The sequence below is a fragment of the Papaver somniferum genome, chromosome 6 (genome assembly GCF_003573695.1).
Source record: "Papaver somniferum cultivar HN1 chromosome 6, ASM357369v1, whole genome shotgun sequence".
NCBI classification, from domain to species: domain Eukaryota; kingdom Viridiplantae; phylum Streptophyta; class Magnoliopsida; order Ranunculales; family Papaveraceae; genus Papaver; species Papaver somniferum.
Genome location: NC_039363.1, coordinates 7942250 through 7959955, shown reverse-complemented (window position 1 = coordinate 7959955; position 17706 = coordinate 7942250). Strand labels below are relative to the sequence as shown.

Here is a 17706-nt window from a genome sequence, read left to right as displayed (position 1 = left end):
AGTGGCCTCCAGTGGATACGCATTTCTCCCCAATATAAGTAACTTTTCCAGGATCACCAGCTATGACGGGCGTTAGGGCTTAAGGGTCGCCTCTTATACACTATGCAGTCCTCCGGTCGCACAGTTTTGTGCGAACTAAGTTGACACGCCATAACCGTAGTCCCAGCTTCCCTAGGTAGAGGTTTTAATAGTATCTTGCTGCCCCCTATTGAGGTCTTACGAGAAATTTTGCAGCTTCGTAGTGTAGCTTTGATTTCGCCTTTGGCTTGCTCGCTTTCATGTCAAGAGAACTTGTTTCATATCTTCTGGGAATAGATGTCGAGTACACTTCTTCCCCCTTTTTAATTGCATAAATTGATGTTTCATGGATAATATTTTTTGAGATAGGTGCTATTCCATGGATGTGTGAGCGTGTGCTCTCCATCCTTGTCTGTTAGCTCATAGGCTCCATTCCCAACAATGTTTTTCACAATATAAGGTCCTTCCCATTTTTTTGCAAGTTTTCCTCCTGACTCCCTCTGGTATAGTGGGATTTCGTGCAACACCAAGTCCCCAATGTTGAAGCGTCTTGGTTTGACCTTTTTGTTATATTCCTGAGATAGTCTCCTGTGATAGTTGATCATGTGTTGTAGCGCGATTTTCCTATTTTCTTCTGCGTCATCGAGTTTCGCTAGTATGAGATCTGTGTTTAAGTTCTTTTCCCAGGCTTCACGCTTAGTGGTTGGTATGATGACTTCTGTTGGTAGCACAACTTTTACTCCATATGTTAGACAGAAGGGAGACATTCCAGTAGCCTCTCGTCGTGTTGTGTTGTATGCCCATAGAGTGTTGTCGAGCTGTTAGTACCATCCCTTGTGATGGCCATCAGTTTTTTCTTCAGAATATCTGCCAAGGTCTTATTAGTTTCCTCTGCCTGACCATTGTACTCTATGGGTATAGTGGAGTAGACTTTCCACTCTGGATTTTGAATGCATTGAGAAACATGGCGATATTATTCTCTTCAAATTGCTTCCCATTGTCTGACACCAATTGTACCGGTATCCCGAATCTGCATATGGTTTGTTCGAATATGAAAGAGAAGATATCGGAGTCTCTGATGTGTTGTGTCGCCTTTGCTTCAACCCACTTCGTGAAGTAATCAGTTGCCACAATCAAGAATCTTCGCTGTTTACTGCCTGGTACGAGGGGTCCTACTATATCCAGGACCCATTTTGCGAAGGGCCAAACACTTAATATGGAATTCAAGGTTCTCCCTGGTGCATGGATGCGTTTCCCGTACCTTTGAAATTCTTCGCATTTAGTCACGATGTCCTTTGCATATTCGTGCATGTGTGTCCAATAGTAACCTTGCCCTCTAGTTTTGAGTTCCAAAGATCTGGTTCCGCTATGATTCCGAGCATCCCCATAGTGTATAGCTGTCATTATCTCAATGCCTTCTTCAGGTGACAGGCATCTTAAAAGCGACCCTTGGAAAGATCTTCTGTATAATACTCCGACGCGAAGTTCATAATTTGTCGCTCTACTCTTGAGTTTATGTGCCTCCAATCTATCACGGGGTGTTTCCCTATCTTGTAGATATCTGTGAATTTGGGCTCTCCAATCATTTTTTTCGACATTTCCCGTATCATCTTCCATGTATATAATCTTCGCAGCACATCCCCGAATGTCAATTGATGGTTTCCTCAAGCTGTCAATGCGAATGAATCTTGTTTCGGGGTCATCTGCATTTCGATTGTTTATCCGACATATGTGTCTCCATATGACACTTGGGATGCGATCCGTATACTGTTTTTCTAGTTGTGAATATCTTTGCAGCACGAGATCGTTGATTTTATATCGCCCGTCTATCTGGCGAATGACTAACTGTGAACCACTAGTAAGCCCGATGTCCTCCAACCCCATTTCAACTGCCAATCTTAATCCATGGATTACTGCCTCATACTCAGCTTCATTATTCGTAATTTCGTACTTTAATCTGAAACAATGAACTATTCTTTCCCCGGCTGGTGAGACGAAGACAATTCCCATCCCATTTCCCTAACTGTTTACCGACCCATCTACGAATATCTCCCATCTCCTCAGGTTATCCGCCTTAAGCAGGTCTTTCGGGTCGGGGCGTTCCTCGTCAATATCCATCATTTCACTTACATGATCATCTTCTTCTAAGGGAAATTCCGCGATGAAGTCTGCTATTACTTGGGATTTTGGTGAAGATAAGACTTCATAACTCAACCCGAACTGCTCAATCTGTGCATTCCATCTCTCAATTATTCCTACCCTTTTGGAGGATTTTAAAACAGATTTGATGGGTGTTTTGGTGAGGACTTTGACTTTGTGCGCGTGTAAATAGATACAAAGTTTCTGATTCGCATAAACTAACGCGAGGAGGAGTTTTTCTATCTTCATGTAATTTCGCTCAGCAGAGTTGAAAGTTTTACTGATGTAATAGATTGGTTTTTCTATCCCTTGGTCAGATCGCAGCAATACTGCGCTGAGTGAATAACGTGTGGTGGAAAGGTATATCAGTAGATCTTCGCCTGGATCGGGCTTTTGCAGCATTGATAGATTTTCCAAGTAATCTTTTATACTTTGTATAGCGGCCTCACACTCCTGTGTCCATGCGAACTTACTTTCTTTCTTCAAGATGTTAAAGAAATTCCTGCACTTGTCAGACGAGCGCGATACGAATCTTCCAAATGACGCGACCAGACCGTTTAATTTTTGTACATCCTTGATGGTGGAGGGTGAGGGCATTTCTCGTATAGCTTTTCCTTCGATGTGGTCGACTTGGGTTACTTATTTAGAGATGATGTATCCCAAGAACTTCCCTGACGCGACTTCGAAGATGCATTTCGCCAGATTTATCTTCATTTTAATCTTTCGCCTTTGCTCGAACATTTCTCCCAGATATTTCGCGTGATTAACAGATTTTTTACTCTTTACCAGCATGTCGTCAACGTAGACCGCTAAGGTGTTGGGTATCCATGGCTTAAATACTTCTTCCACCATTCGCTGGTAGGTGGCCCCACCATTTCGCAGTCCAAACGACATTCTGTTGTAGCAGTATAGACCTCTTGGTGTGAAAAACGCCGTATTCTCCTGATCTTCTTCTGCTAATGGTATTTGATTGTACCCTGAATAGCCGTCCATTAAAGATATTCTTTCATAACCAGTGACTGATTCTACGGTCTGGGGGATATCTGGCAGCGGATAGTTATCCTTTGGGGATGCCTTGTTTAGGTTAGTGAAATCAATACATATGCGAATTTTCTTGTTCTTCTTTGGGACTATTACCATGTTTGCGACCCATTATGCATACTTTGGTGGTCTAATAATTCCTGAGTCGGTCATTTTTTGTAGCTCTATCTCGATTTGCTCGTGGTATACTATCTCTATCTTTCGTATCCTTTGTCTAACTGGCTTCGCAGATGGGTTGATAGCTAATTTGTGACAGGCGAGAGAAGGATCTATACCAAGCATCTCACCCATACTCCACGCGAAGACATCTTGATAGTCTTTAAGCAATCGTATTAGGTTTTTCTCCTATTCTTCTTCCACCGTCGTCCCTATCTTCACCATTTTGGGCTCATCCTTTGTTCCGAGATTGACGTCTTTTGTAGGTTCTTCCGCTGTAAAATTTGGTGTGGGCTCCCCTTGAGGCGTCAGTTCCCTTATATGGTGTACGTGCTCTCCTTCTTTTTCAGGGATTTCGCTGGGATTCCCTTGCCATCAATTGCTTTTACCATATAGACTTGGAATTCTTTCTCTTTCTTGGTTTCTCTCGCCCTTTTCTTCTTATCTTTCTTTTTTTGTTTTCGTCCCTCTTGGTGTCGCACATTTAGATCTTTGCATTTTTCGCCTGCATGATGTCTCCTTTGACTTCTCCGATCCCATCTGGTACGGGAAAGCAAATGCACTGGTGGAAGGTAGATGTGATCCCTCTAACTCCGTGTATCTAGGGCCTCTCTATAATCGCATTGTAAGGGGTATCCACTTCCACGACACTGAATGTCACAATTGTTTCCAACATGTCTACTGGTATTGTCACCGTGATTTTTCCCTTGGGTCTTGTCGCTATTACGTTGAATCCAAATATATCATATTCTACTGGTGCGAGATTTAAGTCATCATATCCCATCGCCTTGAACGTATGATAAAATAGCACATCTACGGAGCTTCCAATGTCCACCAAAATCCTCTCTACTGCCATAGGCGGTATTACACTGTCTACATCTTGACAGTCTGATTTTATTATTAAGGTTACGATCAAGTTTTCTTCATGCAGTGCTCCTTCCTTTTGGACGTCCTCTGTACAAAATACTATTGGTTGTTTCTGCCATTCTTTCAAGGATTCATCCTTCTCCTTCGGATATATTTCTGCCCCATTGAAGTTGCGTTTAAAGACTCGCCTTAGCACTTTATCGTGAAATTCCTTAATATCTTTTGCAGTGATACTATGGCATTACACTACTAATGTTCGTCATCGTTTCTTCTTATCCATACCTGGTGCCGATTTGCTCTTCCCCAATTCTTGCAATGGTTCATTCGCGCTGTTCTTCTCATATCCAGCTGCTTTTGTGCATCATTCCGTATTTGTTCCTCCATTCGTGGTTCTCTTTGTTCTTTCTCAGCGAATTCTTTTGCTTTACGGTATTACTTGTATCTTTCCCCATATTCTATCTCCAACTCATACTCTTGCACCTTTCTTTTCAGGTTATGGGTTTCTATCAACGATCGTCCATACTTGACCGCGAGGTTTACCCGTTCTGCGATTAGTGCTCTTTCCCTTTCTTCCCGATGCGTGAGCTTTATTTTGTATTTTCTTATAGTGATGGTGGCTTCTGTTTGTTCAATAGTAACTCCAACTCGCCCACCTTCTTTCTCATGATCTTTTCTGATCCACTGCATATTTCTGTGGACAGAAGATTCTTTGGCCATTCCTTTGTTTTCTTCCACATCTCCTTTTTATTTTCGTGTCACCACGAGATTTTGCTTTGTGATACAAGTCCTGTCGTTCTGTTTCCTATGAGATCTTGTTAGTTCCATCAACGGAGAGAATTTTCTGAAGAGTTTGAACTTTCTTGCGCACTATCTACTGGATCTGTAAAGTGGATCAGGCGTCGTGAACTTTCAGGAGGATAACAGTTCCTATCGACCAAACAACAAATTTCTCATGGGGGACAGGAAAACGATGGTGGTGAAACTAAATTTAATTTTAACAGGTGGTGATCTTGGACTGAATGCTAGCATGCGAGGATAGATCCTCCATGTTTCTAGCGCCAAATGTAGTTGCAGAAAAGCCCACAACTACACCCAATGAAGTGATAAAAATACTAAGTCTAAGTCATGAAGATAAACTCAAACATTAATGATATTATATACCCCTTGACACTAGATATGATCTTTACACCAGTTTTGTATGGAGAATATGATGTTCTTATTTATATCACAAAAATGCATACATATAAGAAGGATGATGATAAACAAAGCTAGCTCTAGTGGTTTCTTCTTCTTCTTCTAGTGGTGGTTTTCAACTCTTTTTCTTTTCAACTTGCCTCTCTCTTCAATATTTGAATCCTTATATAGCCAATTGTCATGGTAGAAGACAACTAAGTTCACGTGCAAATCTCTACTAGTTGATCTCTGCCTATTCTATCTTATTCGCCAGGCGTTGGGAAGACGTCGCTGCTTCATACTCTTCTTGACATGCTCGTTGCGTGGGCGTTCTTTGTGCTTGTCTCTTTTGTCTCGTTATATTTCTTCGCCTAATTTCTCTCTTCATTTGTGCTAGTAGTTGTCTTAGTGAGGGCAAGGCTATGTATTAATTCTGTGCGATATTTCGCCCCTACAGTTTCATTTATCTATTACTTAAGAGGACATGTATAGTCTTAATTTTGTGCCACAAACTTCAACAAAAAGAAATTGCTTCTTGACTTGTAGAGCTGAAGACAAACTATAGTACTGTGGGCCGAGAAGATATTAATCGAAACATGAAATGGGCTTACTTCATAATTGTTTCTAATTCCTATACACACACGTTGATGGAATGGAATAAAACAATGAAATGCACCCTTAATTAAAGAGTGATTATGGCATTGTTTTTTATTTTTTGTTTTTGCACTAATCTTATTCTTTGAAGCATGATTGTCACATATTAAACAGTAATTTAAGTAGCGTGCAGTTGATAAGTGGATGATCTTCATAAAAGGAGCTCGTAGAAGAGATTCTGAAATTTCTCCATATCTTCTTTAGGTAGAGAAACATATATATTCACTCCTTTGTTCTCCACTTCTCTGTTATCTTGCATTAATATCATTAAATTGCTCCATTGATGCGCAATGGGACAGATATTTAGCGGCTTGCCCCAGGGAAACTTTAAATCTGTGAATGGGATCTTCCACCACGATGTTAACATTACATCTCCATGAACGTACCCGTTGTGCAACTCTCTCCAATCAATCAGAGACCTTATGTACTCATCTTTCACTCTTTTGGCTCCTTCTGCTATTTTCCCCACCAAATATGCATACGGCTTCTCAGCGATTTCTTTGTACATTGCCATTCCATAGCCATTCACAAGCGTATTCCCTATATATGACGGTGGCAACCGTGGCCTTAAACGAGCTCGTATGTTTACTGGGAATAGAAAAGTTGACGGCTTTTCTGAATTTTCTTTATTGGACTTGAGTGATGCCATGCAGCGCCATGTATGCGCTGCAACGACGTTGAAACTAGTGATGACACCAGAATCAAATTTATCCTCTTTTGTGTCGCTAATGCAAGTTGATACCATTGCTTGCTTCTTCAAGTTTTCAATGTCTTCCGCTGTTAAAAGAAGGTTTTTACGCTGAAGATTATCTGTTTTTGATATGAAAATCGACGGTGTTGATGCATGTAAGGTACTACCTAGATCAATTAACTCGACGTGCTTTTGGGTGACACAGGATGGTGTTCGAGCATCTAAAAGGTGACGGGTATTGGTAGGAGGGTAGGGTAGATCAGGACTATCCGCAGACATAGATGCTAAATGTTCCATGAAAACCATGCATCCAATTCCATCAAATGCTTTGTGGTTATAGACTAATGCCAGAGAAATTCCACCGCACTTGAATGAAGTCACCTATAAAAAATTCTACACTGAGTAAGTTGATCCAAAAAAATAAAAAATACATTGAAGTACCTGAATTATATGCATGCATATGCATGGGACAAGGTTACATTTAAGTGAAATTTTGAAGAGGATTAATTCACCTGCATTATAAAAAGAGGATGATCTTTGGGCCAAAAATGATTCCAATTTTGAGGCGCAAGTTATTCAAAAGCAGGATCGGGGCACTGTAAGTCTCCAACCTCTTCCAGTGACAACTTGCTAGATGCCGTAATGAAACCTGCTCCGGCCAAATTACAATCAATTTCAAAACGTCCTTGTTTACTGTCCCATTTCAACCTTCCTGCTAAAAAATCGTAATGTTCTGCAAGTAATCTTTTCAATCCACATTCAAGTTTCTTGGTTATTAAATCAGGTGGGAAATTTGGATTAGAACTAAAAAAAAGTATTCCACCACAGTAAATATTACTAACAGATTGATCTATATTTGATAGAAACATTGACCTTCTTTCGGTTACGTCTAATGGTACGACCATTGAAGCGTTTTGCACTTCGACCTTGAGATCTTTATGGGGATCTATTGAAGGAAAGGATTCCAACATTTTTTTGTTCCCCAGACCCGGATTGGAATTTGCTTTCACACATTTTACGACGTGTAGTGGCGCAAAAATGAAGCCAAATTTCGAAGGTTTTGTTTGAAATGGATACAATTCGGACAAGGTTTTTCTTTTGAAATTAGATGAGTTTGAGTTTTGTAGGAAGTAAGTCGGGAAGCATACTTGATGGATTAAGGTTTCCATGAGCGTATTGATCGTATGATGTTTAGTGAGATATGTGGTTACTTATATAAAGATCGATAGTTTTGGGAAAATGAAAGATTGTTGTTAGAAGGTAGTTGTGAGTTGATACTTAAATATTTAGGTGATCCAATAATATTTGTGGCTATAACCCATAGATGCTTAATCTTTGTGGTCACTCCTGTGGCTGTATATGTATATATTTTGCAGTCTTTATCTGCACCAAGATATAATGTGATCAAACACATTTCTACCTTGAATGAGGTGTCCATCAATCATAATATTAGTTTGCATTGCTTTCGTGCGGAACACCGAACACATCTCGTATAAAGAAGTAACTGAATTTTCTCCAAAATTGTACGAAAAATACTAAACGAAGTCCAAATCCATGGGGCTATATCACTTTCTGAGACTAACCATGGCATACGATATTCATCCACATCTAAATTAATACTCAAATATGGTTGATAAAATTGTGTCACTAACAGTAAGGATTAAGCTCAGTTAGAGTAGAAAATTCAAGCCTCTTATGAAAGACGTATACTTCAACAGATTTAAACTGATAGTTAGTTGAAACTAACGTACCTTCCTTTATCTTTTGCTTTTATTGCTTCAAACCAACCTAAGTCCCACGCATTAATTTATATCTGATTTCAACAAACAAAGCTACAATGCACTTTTTCTTGAAAAATGATAGAAACCGACATAGGACCACGTCGGGTACTAAGTATTTGCTAGGGTTGAGCATTTATCACGTAATCCCCCGACCTGATCTGACCTATATGATCTATTTGCGACCGTGTCTTATGAATGGATGGATTGCAATTCTGAGAATTTAATGGATTAATTAGGGATTAGATGTGGGTAGTGGCTTTAAAATTGCATTATGTTAAGGACAGTTTTTTGGAAGATATTTGGTACTTATGTCGACTAACTTCTTATCTCAACCAACTTATTATAACGGTATCACAAAGCCTTAAGCACATAAAAAAGTGTATCAAAAACTCTAACGACGATTCACGAAATGCGTATATGAAAGATGTGCGTCATGTAGCCGAAAAAAGATTATATATATATATATGTATATGATCACCTGATGGCCTTCCTATATTTTTTGACTGAAAGAGAGATATGTTAAGAGAAAGAATATACAAAGAATACAAGACTACCAGAGGTAGTGAAAGAACAAGCGAAAAGGAAAAATTACATCAAAAGATATTATCCCAATTACAAGACTACCTGATGGCCTTCCTATATCGTCTATCTTCGAAGTCTGCAATTAAACATTTGTTAGACATACTCATGGGGAAAAGCAGTCAAACTTAATGAGGACTGTAGACAACGGCAATTGTATTCAACTTAAACTATAGCTTGTTCTGTAAATGAAGACAATTGCATAAAAAGCAACCATATTAGAGCTCTACGCAAAAGTGACTTTCCCATTTGTTGCTTGTTACGGTCATAATTTTGGAGCTTATGGAGTAGTACTCAACTACCTGCAGCTTTGAATATCCTTAATTAAGCTTAGACAGCCAAGATTAGTGTGGTCAGAATCACAAAATGCACGTGTATTTTCTACACAAAATTGGTTAAAAAGACCAAAATCAACAATTCCTGAGTGAAAAAGACATTTTGATTTTGATACTGTTTAAATGGACAAAAATGTAAAAATAGTATGGATGAAATAGACACCAAAAAAATAGCGAGGATGAAACTGGATTCATCATGACTTAAACTTACAAAATAGCGAGGATGAAACTGGATGCATCCTGATCTAAATTAAAAATAAGAAAAAATATTTGAAAATGGGTAGGATGAAACTGTTTACATCCTGACTATTTTTACATTTTTGTCCATTTAAACAGTATCAAATTTTACATGTCTTTTTCACCCAGGAATTGTCGTTATTGGATTAATTGACCAATTTTGTGAAAAAAATACACATAATTCATTCTTTCAAATGAACAAACAACAAAAACAAAAGTAAAACATGGTTCATTCTTTCAAATGAACACCTAATCAAACTTCATTGTTATGAACAAAAATCAGAGTTCATTTGAATCAGAGTTCAGAGTACATTCTTTCGAACAGACACCAAGTAAAACCAAACTAAATCAAATCTGAAAACATATTTCATTCTTTCAAATGAACACAGAGCAAAAGCTTCATTATCATTAAAAAAAGAAAGAGTTCATTCATTCGAATACACATACGACAAAACTTCCACTATTCCGAACAAAACAAGAGTTCATTCTTTCAAACAAGCACCTAATAAAGCCTATATGAAAATAAGTTTATTCTTTCAAATGAACAACTAATAAAACCAATCTAAATCAAATATGATCAAGTGAACACACAACTAAAATTCCGTTGTTATGAACAAAAAACAAGGTCCATTCTTTCGAATGAACACCTAATAAAACGAAACCAAATCAAATATGAAAAAAAAGTTCATTCTTTGAAATGAACACAGAGCAAAAACTTCATTATTATGACAAAAAAAAACAGAGTTCATTCTTTAAAGTGAACGCACAACAAGAATAAACCTTCTAGATCAATCTTTCACAATGGCAACACCAAAGAAGAAACTCGAAAATCGTCGTCATCTTTATCGTCTATGTAAATCAAAAACCTTAGAGAAAAAGAAAGAGAAGAATTATTTTCATCATCATCAAAAACCTTCAACAACAGTAGATTAATCTTCAACACAATCTTCTAGAGAAGTAGCGGAGATGAACCTCGAAAATCTTCGTCATCTTCGTCGTCTTCATCATCTCTTTAAATAAAAAAACCTAGAAAAAACGGAAGAAGATGAATCATTTTCATGATCGTCTTCATCAACGTCGTCTTCATTATCATCATCATCGTTGTTGTTTTCCATATCTTCTTCATCATCAAGATCTTCATCAAAAGAAGGAAGAAAAAATAAAGAGAGGACGTAGATATGAAAACAACAGGAGAGAGAAAACAAATCTGAAAATGATTACCTTCTCTCTTAATAATTGAGTTTATATATAGTTCCAAAAGGATATTTCTGCCACTATCAAAAAGTAATTACATCATTGATGACGTCATCCCGTGCGTGTATTGTCCACCCTAGGACCAAACACTAATTTGTAGGACCAAACAGACAGTTGACTAGGTCAATATAACCAAACTCACTCAATTGTATTATTTGTACAATTATATGGTAGCTTCACATTTTATAAGTAATGTAATTTGTATCCGTAGCTTTTAGTTAAAATACACAGTGTAAAGGAAGCGTCAAATATACCCTCCATTTCTAAAAAAAAGTTACTATCACTTTTTAAAATTAGCCTATTCTTAGGATAAAATGATAAAACAAATTATAATATCTCTTATTAAAAATGAAAGTAGTATTTTCTCTTCTTTAACGGATAATCGTCCTAAGGCTTTGTCCTTTGTTGTCTTAGTAAGAAATACTCCCTCCGCCCTATTATTAAGTGACTTACTTTATAACTAAATTTAGATATAAAATAGGTCACGTAATAGTGGGACGGAGATAATACTTGATAGATTGCCCTCGAGATATCATTATTAGATTGCCCTTGATAGATTTTTATCATATGAGTAAATTTGCGTCTGATAATTATTATTCAAAATTATAGAACAAGCCCGACATATAGCCCAGACGCCATTCTAGTGCAGTCAGTAATGTAGTAAAGTGAGAAAGGCGTTAGGCGTAGGGTACCAGATTCTACAGGAGGGTACCAAAATGCATATATGATAAAATAAAAAGTCCTCCGTCTTATATCTATTTTGTATCCTCTTGTGGAATCCGGTACCCCTATTTGCAATGTTGGTATTATTTTTTTTTGATAGTCAACCATTAGTATTTCATTCCATTAAGAAACGTTTACATGATGGTTTTCAAGAAAAAAGAATACATCATAAACATGAAACAAATACAATAAAAGATGCAAAACGTAAATAAATTGCGACGAGAAAGAGCGATCCATAACGGTAGCACCCAAATCTTGTACGAAGAGATTGGAGAAGGAATGGTACTCGAAATCACGGTTCGACCATTTTGATTGATTTTCTTCTTGGAAAAGAAATACTCCTATTAGAGAGGAGTGATTTTCCCAAAAACTCATGTTTAGCGAGAAGCCCAGAAACTCTAGATCTATGATTCTGTTTAAGAAGAATTTGATCTTGCCTCCGACAAATCGCCCGATGTACTTATTTCTAAAAACCCGAATCACGAACAAATCTATAGAATGAAACACTATAAAAGTGTAGATAAAATAGCTCTATTAGCGAAGAAAAATCGCCCTAATAGCGAATAAAATTATTCAAAACATAAAGTAAAACTAGAAACAAGAAATCTTTGCTCAGATCTAGTCCCTAAAGGACCGGATCTAAGCAAAGGAGGAAGAAGATGATGAGTTTATTTTTTTTTATTTTTTTTTTGATGGTTTTTGAAAAGGGAGAGAGGAGAGAGAGGCACGAATACAGTATGTATTCCATCGTAGCGCGCAGTAGGAAAGTGAATGATTTTCATGAAAGGAGCTTGTAAAAGAGATGCTCAAATCTCTCCATATCTTCCGTGGGTAGAGAGACCAAAACATTCACTCCTTTGCTCTCCACTTCTCTGTTATCTGGCATTAATATCACTAAATTGCTCCATTGATGCGCGATTGGGACAATACTTAGCGGCTTGCCCCAGGGACACTTCAAATCTATGAAAGGGAGCTTCCACCAAGATGTTATCATTACATCGCCAAATACGTAACCGTTATGTAACTCTCTCCAATCAATCACAGACCTTATGTACTTGTCTTTCACTCTTTTGGCTCCTGCTGCTATCTTTTCCACCAAATAGGCAAAGGGCTTCTTGGCAATTTCTTTGTACGTTGCCATTCCATAACCATTCACAAGCGCATTCCCTGTATATGATGGTGGGAACCGTGGCCTTAAACGAGCTCGTATGTTTACCGGGAATAGAAAAGTCGACGGCGTTTCTGACTCTTCTTTATTGGATCTCAATAGTGCCATGCAACGCCATGTATGCGCTGCAACGACGTTGAAACTAGTGATGACACTAGAAGCGAATTTGTTCCCCTTTGTGTCGCTAATGCAAGCTGATACCGTTGCTTGCTTCTTCAATTTTTCAATGTCTTCTGCTGTTAAGAGAAGATTTTTACGTTCAAGGTTATCTGCTTTGGATATGAAAACCGATGGTGTTGATGCATAAGCGATACGACCTAGATCTATGAACTCGACGTGCTTTTCGGTCACATGGGGTGGCGTTCGAGCATCTAAAAGGTGACGGTTATTGACTGGGGGGTAAGGTAGATCAGGACTATCCGCAGTCATAGATGCTAAATGTTCCAAGAAAATCATGCATCCATATCCATCAAGTGTTGTGTGGTTATAGACTGCCGCCACAGACACTCCACCGCACTTGAATGCAGTTACCTAAAAAATTGCATACTAAGTAAGTTCCAAAAATAAATAAAAAATGCATGCATACAGAATACTCTTTAAATACAGTAAATTACCTGAATTATATGCACGCAGAGGATATAAGGTGTGCGTACATTTAAGTGAAACTTTGAAGAGGATTAATTTATACCTGCATTATAAATAGAGGCTGATCTTTGGGCCAAAGCTCATTCCAATTTTGAGGCGCAAGTTGTTCGAAAGCGGTATTTGGGGACTGTAAATCACCAACCTCTTCCAGTGACAACTTACTAGATGCCGTAATGAAACCAACTCCAGCCAAATTACAATCAATTTCAAGACGTCCTTGTTTACTGTCCCATTTCAACCTTCCAGCTAAAAAATCATAGTGTTCTGCAAGTAGTCTTTTCAATCCAAATTCAAGTTTCTTGGCGATTAAATCAGGTGGGAAATTTGGAATAGCACTAAAAAAACCAATTGCACCGCAGTATATATTAACAGATTGATCTATATTTGATAGAAACATAGACCTTCTTTCAGTTACCTCCACTGGAACAACCATTGAAGCATTTTGCAATTCAACCTTGAGATCGTCATGGGTAGCTATTCTAGGCAAGGATTCCAACATTTTTTTCCACGGACCCGAATTTGTATTTGCTTTCACACATTTTACAACGTGTGGTGGGGCAAAAATGGAGCCAAATTCCGATGGTTTTGTTTGAAATGAATATAGTTTGGACAAGGTTTTGCTTTTGAGAACAAATGAGCTTGAGTTCTGAAGGAAGTGAGTAGGCAAACATTTTTGATGGATTAAGGTTTCCATGAGCGTCTTGGTGATGTGAAGTCTTGCGAGAGACGTGGTAACTTATATAGAGATAGTTTTGGGAAATATTTGTGATTGTAGGAGGTAGTTGTGAGTTGATACTCGTAGTTGGATATATATGTGACCCTGGCAATGTACATATGCATAATCGTTCGATTTGTAAATGGGGAATTAGTTAAATCTGTCGGAAATTGCTGATTTAGCCACTATACCCGTTTTTCATTCTTTTTTCACATTTTAAAATCCAATCACAATCCCACGTTAACAGTTGAGAAGAGTTAAGTTCGTGGGACCAGTTGAGGAGTAAAGTTCGATTATTCAAAAGTTATGCAGTAGTCAATTTTATATAGTCAAATTGATGTTTTTACCTGTGTAGACATCTGCATGGTTTTTTAAGTTGCAAAACTAATCCATTAATTAGATGGATGCTAGTGTTAATGATGATACTATTAGTCTATTAAAGAAATTTTTATGGGCTCAAGAAACATCAATTTTGTTCATTTTGATCCCATTATGGACTCAACAAACATGTAAAACAGATGAACAAAGCAATAAGTTTATTGGTTTGTCGAGTGAGATGGAAGAATAGGCGCGCTTGATAAAACGTCGGGCGGTTGAGGCACACTTACTGCCGTGTGAGCCAGAAACACTGGCGTGTGTCTCAAGCTCGCTAGTTTTTCAATCACATCCCAGCGTCTCTGATGAACTCTCCCGCGTTTTTCCCAAAACCGCCAACGGCTAAATATGGATGGCTGAAAACTCTTGTGATCCAACGGCTATAATTTTGAGTTTTATAAATACTCCTCATTTCAATTCCAAATTCATACATCTAGTCTTCTTTACTCTTCTTCTCCGAGCTTAAAAAAATTCTTCAATTCAACAAATTTGTCGAAAAAAGATGTCCCGACCCTTGTTAGTTCGGCGAGCTCCGTATACTGAAGAAGAAAAAGAATCTATTTGCAGAAACTATGCTTTTTTATTTACTCTGCTTGCTTCAGCAAACTATCCATGGGTGAATTTCTGGGCGGTTATTCACGACGGGTTCTGCAGTGACACCCGGAATCCGAGTTGTCGTGCTATATGCGAAATAGAAAATCATTTTGGTACAATTAAGAAAGAAGTAAATGAGTTTGTAGCTTTAACTATGCAAGTCAATCGATATAGACTGAGAGGTGAAAGTGATATTGAGATGGTAACAAGATCTTTGGCTGAATGGCGAAGATGGAAAAATGTGGCTTTTCGTTTCGAAAAATGTTTCGAAATCCTTAAAGTGTTGAACAATTTCAACCCTTTTTTTTTTATTGTTGTTCCACCTAGTACTTCTCATTGGTCAAGCTAATGTAAAATGCTTAATTTTAAACATATGTAATTCAGTGAAGCTAATGTAAAACGCTTAATTTTAAATATATGTAATTTCATTTAAGTCAAATTGTCGTACTTTTAAAACTAGAATTACAAATGTAGCAAAATTAAAAATTACAATCTTTCTAACGTTGCTCATCGCCAACTCGCTCATTGTTATCTTCAAGAATTCTCCAAGACCCGGAATATCCAATTGCCAACACATTAGCTAAATTTCCATAAGGAAAAAAATTGGTTCAACAACATTAGGCGATTGGAAAGCACTCGGTTGGAAATCACTCGATCCTCCAAACATATAACTTGTTTTTTGATGTGGTGGTGGTGTAACAGTGTAGCAATCATTTGGGTCGTAAGGCGAGAATTATGATGAAATTTGCCTAGGATCTGGCTGAATTACTTGAGGTTGAGATACAACCACAATTTGTGATGAAGTACTGTACCATACTTGTGGTGATGTACTCTGTCGTACTTGTGTTTCTCCCAACACTGTATTATCACTATCGTGCCATGATTTGTTGCTCCTGGTGAAATCGAAAGATTGTGAATTCCCATCATCATTTACAGTTGGAGTCAATCCAAATATTGTGTCCGTTGCCATTTCCGACACACATCCAAGTGTATAACCCCCATTTGCCTTAATATCGTTCAGTTGTCTCTTCAAGTCTTCGTTACCGACATCCACATTGTAGTAAGGATAATCACGTTTTATAGCTTGGGAAACAATGGGTATCATGGTTTGCTCACCTTGTGAAGTAATACTTGGCATCTCCAATGAATTCCGAGCATATTTGACGAAGACGATGAAGAACTTGCACCCATAGTGGGGTAAGTCATAAAGCATGGCTCTTTTGGAGGTGACTGGCTAGGAACGATATTTGCATCATGAATCTGGCATGATAGCCCTGGGAAATCAAACCCATAGATGTGCATGTTGTGTGCTCCAATTACAGGCTTCGCAATCGACCTGTACCAGGTGACATACTGCGCTTCATTAATATTCCTTTTTGTATTTTGTTCATACCTCTCCCAATTGATTCTTCTCAGCCGATCAAAATCTTATGCAGAGGTTTACATCTGTGGTGGAGGGTTAATTGCAATTGCATATATACCTTGTATTTGGTACTGCAGTCTTTATCCCAGGTAATAAACCCCTTTATCCAAATCTGGAGTGTAAATAAAAACTTTACGGAGAGAATAATCAAGAATATGTTCTTCATCATTACCACCATACTCAGGAAAATCAATGTAAGGGCGAACAACAACATTCTTGTATCTCCGAGTCATCTGTTGAAACCTCTGAACAAAAATGGAGTCGCAGCCAGTGTCCTTCGCCCAGTTGGTCGAGACGTACATGTCCAAGATTCAAAATCTATGGGTATCGTCTTTAAGGATTGATTTACCAACACGGAAGTAGGTGTACCACCAACACTACAAATTACTCCGTAATTTTAGTATTTTGACTTAATCTATATTTGTTTATAAAAATTTAAAAATAATAATTTTGATATTTACCTCTATAATGTCCCAGAAACCAGTGAAGTTAGGTGTACCAATGGACGCTTGATCCATCCCACAATACATTTTATGCTAAAACTGCAGAGCCTCAGTCATAATCTGGTGCTTTGCCACTTGTAACGCTTCAAACCAACAAATACGAGAAACATAAATTGAGTTTGTAAAGAACTTATGACCCAGTACGCATAAGATAAACACCCTTTCAAATTCGGGATAGTCATCTACATTTTATGAGTTTTTGTTTTGGTGAAGGAAAAGTTTCAACGCTAAACATAATGCCCCACCTCCTTTCAAATCTTTATGATCTTCATGTATATTTGATTCTATAAACGAGGGAAGAAGCGTCTGCCATTTATTATTTGATTGACATTCATTTTGGTTGTATGGTGTCGGATATCCCATTCCACTTGGGATCCCACAAATGAAATACAAATCAGGGGGCGTAATTTCCATTACAAGAATAATATATGATTAATTATTTTGATTATTTAATTATTATTTAAAAAACAAAATTTAAGTTAAGTTAAACAAGCCTACCAATTTCAAAATCCATAAAATGGAACCTGTGCATCTTCGTCCACAACCTTTCTATCAATACTGTCATAATTATATTGTTTTTTTTTAGGCTTCACACTATAAATCGCCCGCCAGGGATATCTGTCAACCACTTTTCG

The 17706-nt window shown here is 37.8% G+C and overlaps 4 protein-coding genes across 4 annotated transcripts; all 4 read right to left on the bottom strand.

Annotated features, from left to right (window-relative positions):
• Positions 1 to 927: 927 nt before the first annotated feature.
• Positions 928 to 2028, bottom strand: LOC113290420. The gene has a single exon (XM_026540029.1). The coding sequence runs from the start codon at positions 2026 to 2028 to the stop codon at positions 928 to 930; it is 1101 nt and encodes a 366-aa protein (XP_026395814.1).
• Positions 2029 to 5907: 3879 nt separating this feature from the next.
• LOC113285396 (omega-hydroxypalmitate O-feruloyl transferase-like) lies at positions 5908 to 7916 on the bottom strand. The gene is made up of 2 exons (XM_026534293.1): positions 7252 to 7916; positions 5908 to 7120 (listed from the first exon to the last, which is right to left on the bottom strand). Exons 1-2 carry the CDS (start codon positions 7255 to 7257, stop codon positions 6200 to 6202), a joined length of 927 nt encoding a protein of 308 aa, XP_026390078.1. The 5' UTR covers positions 7258 to 7916; the 3' UTR covers positions 5908 to 6199.
• LOC113290419 (omega-hydroxypalmitate O-feruloyl transferase-like) lies at positions 7312 to 7710 on the bottom strand. Its single transcript, XM_026540028.1, has one exon. It carries the CDS (start codon positions 7708 to 7710, stop codon positions 7312 to 7314), a length of 399 nt encoding a protein of 132 aa, XP_026395813.1.
• A 4413-nt stretch (positions 7917 to 12329) lies between the features above and the next one.
• Positions 12330 to 14223, bottom strand: LOC113286848 (shikimate O-hydroxycinnamoyltransferase-like). Its single transcript, XM_026535476.1, has 2 exons — positions 13505 to 14223; positions 12330 to 13347 (listed from the first exon to the last, which is right to left on the bottom strand). Exons 1-2 carry the CDS (start codon positions 14153 to 14155, stop codon positions 12427 to 12429), a joined length of 1572 nt encoding a protein of 523 aa, XP_026391261.1. The 5' UTR covers positions 14156 to 14223; the 3' UTR covers positions 12330 to 12426.
• Positions 14224 to 17706: the final 3483 nt, after the last annotated feature.

Coding starts and splice junctions, on each gene's coding strand:
- LOC113290420 (XM_026540029.1), bottom strand. CDS start 2,028: ATGGGAATTGTCTTCGTCTCACCAGCCGGGGAAAGAATAGTTCATTGT.
- LOC113290419 (XM_026540028.1), bottom strand. CDS start 7,710: ATGTTGGAATCCTTTCCTTCAATAGATCCCCATAAAGATCTCAAGGTC.
- LOC113286848 (XM_026535476.1), bottom strand. CDS start 14,155: ATGGAAACCTTAATCCATCAAAAATGTTTGCCTACTCACTTCCTTCAG. Junction 13,348..13,504: donor AGCCTCTATTTATAATGCAG/GTATAAATTAAT, acceptor GCAATTTTTTAG/GTAACTGCATTCAAGTGCGG.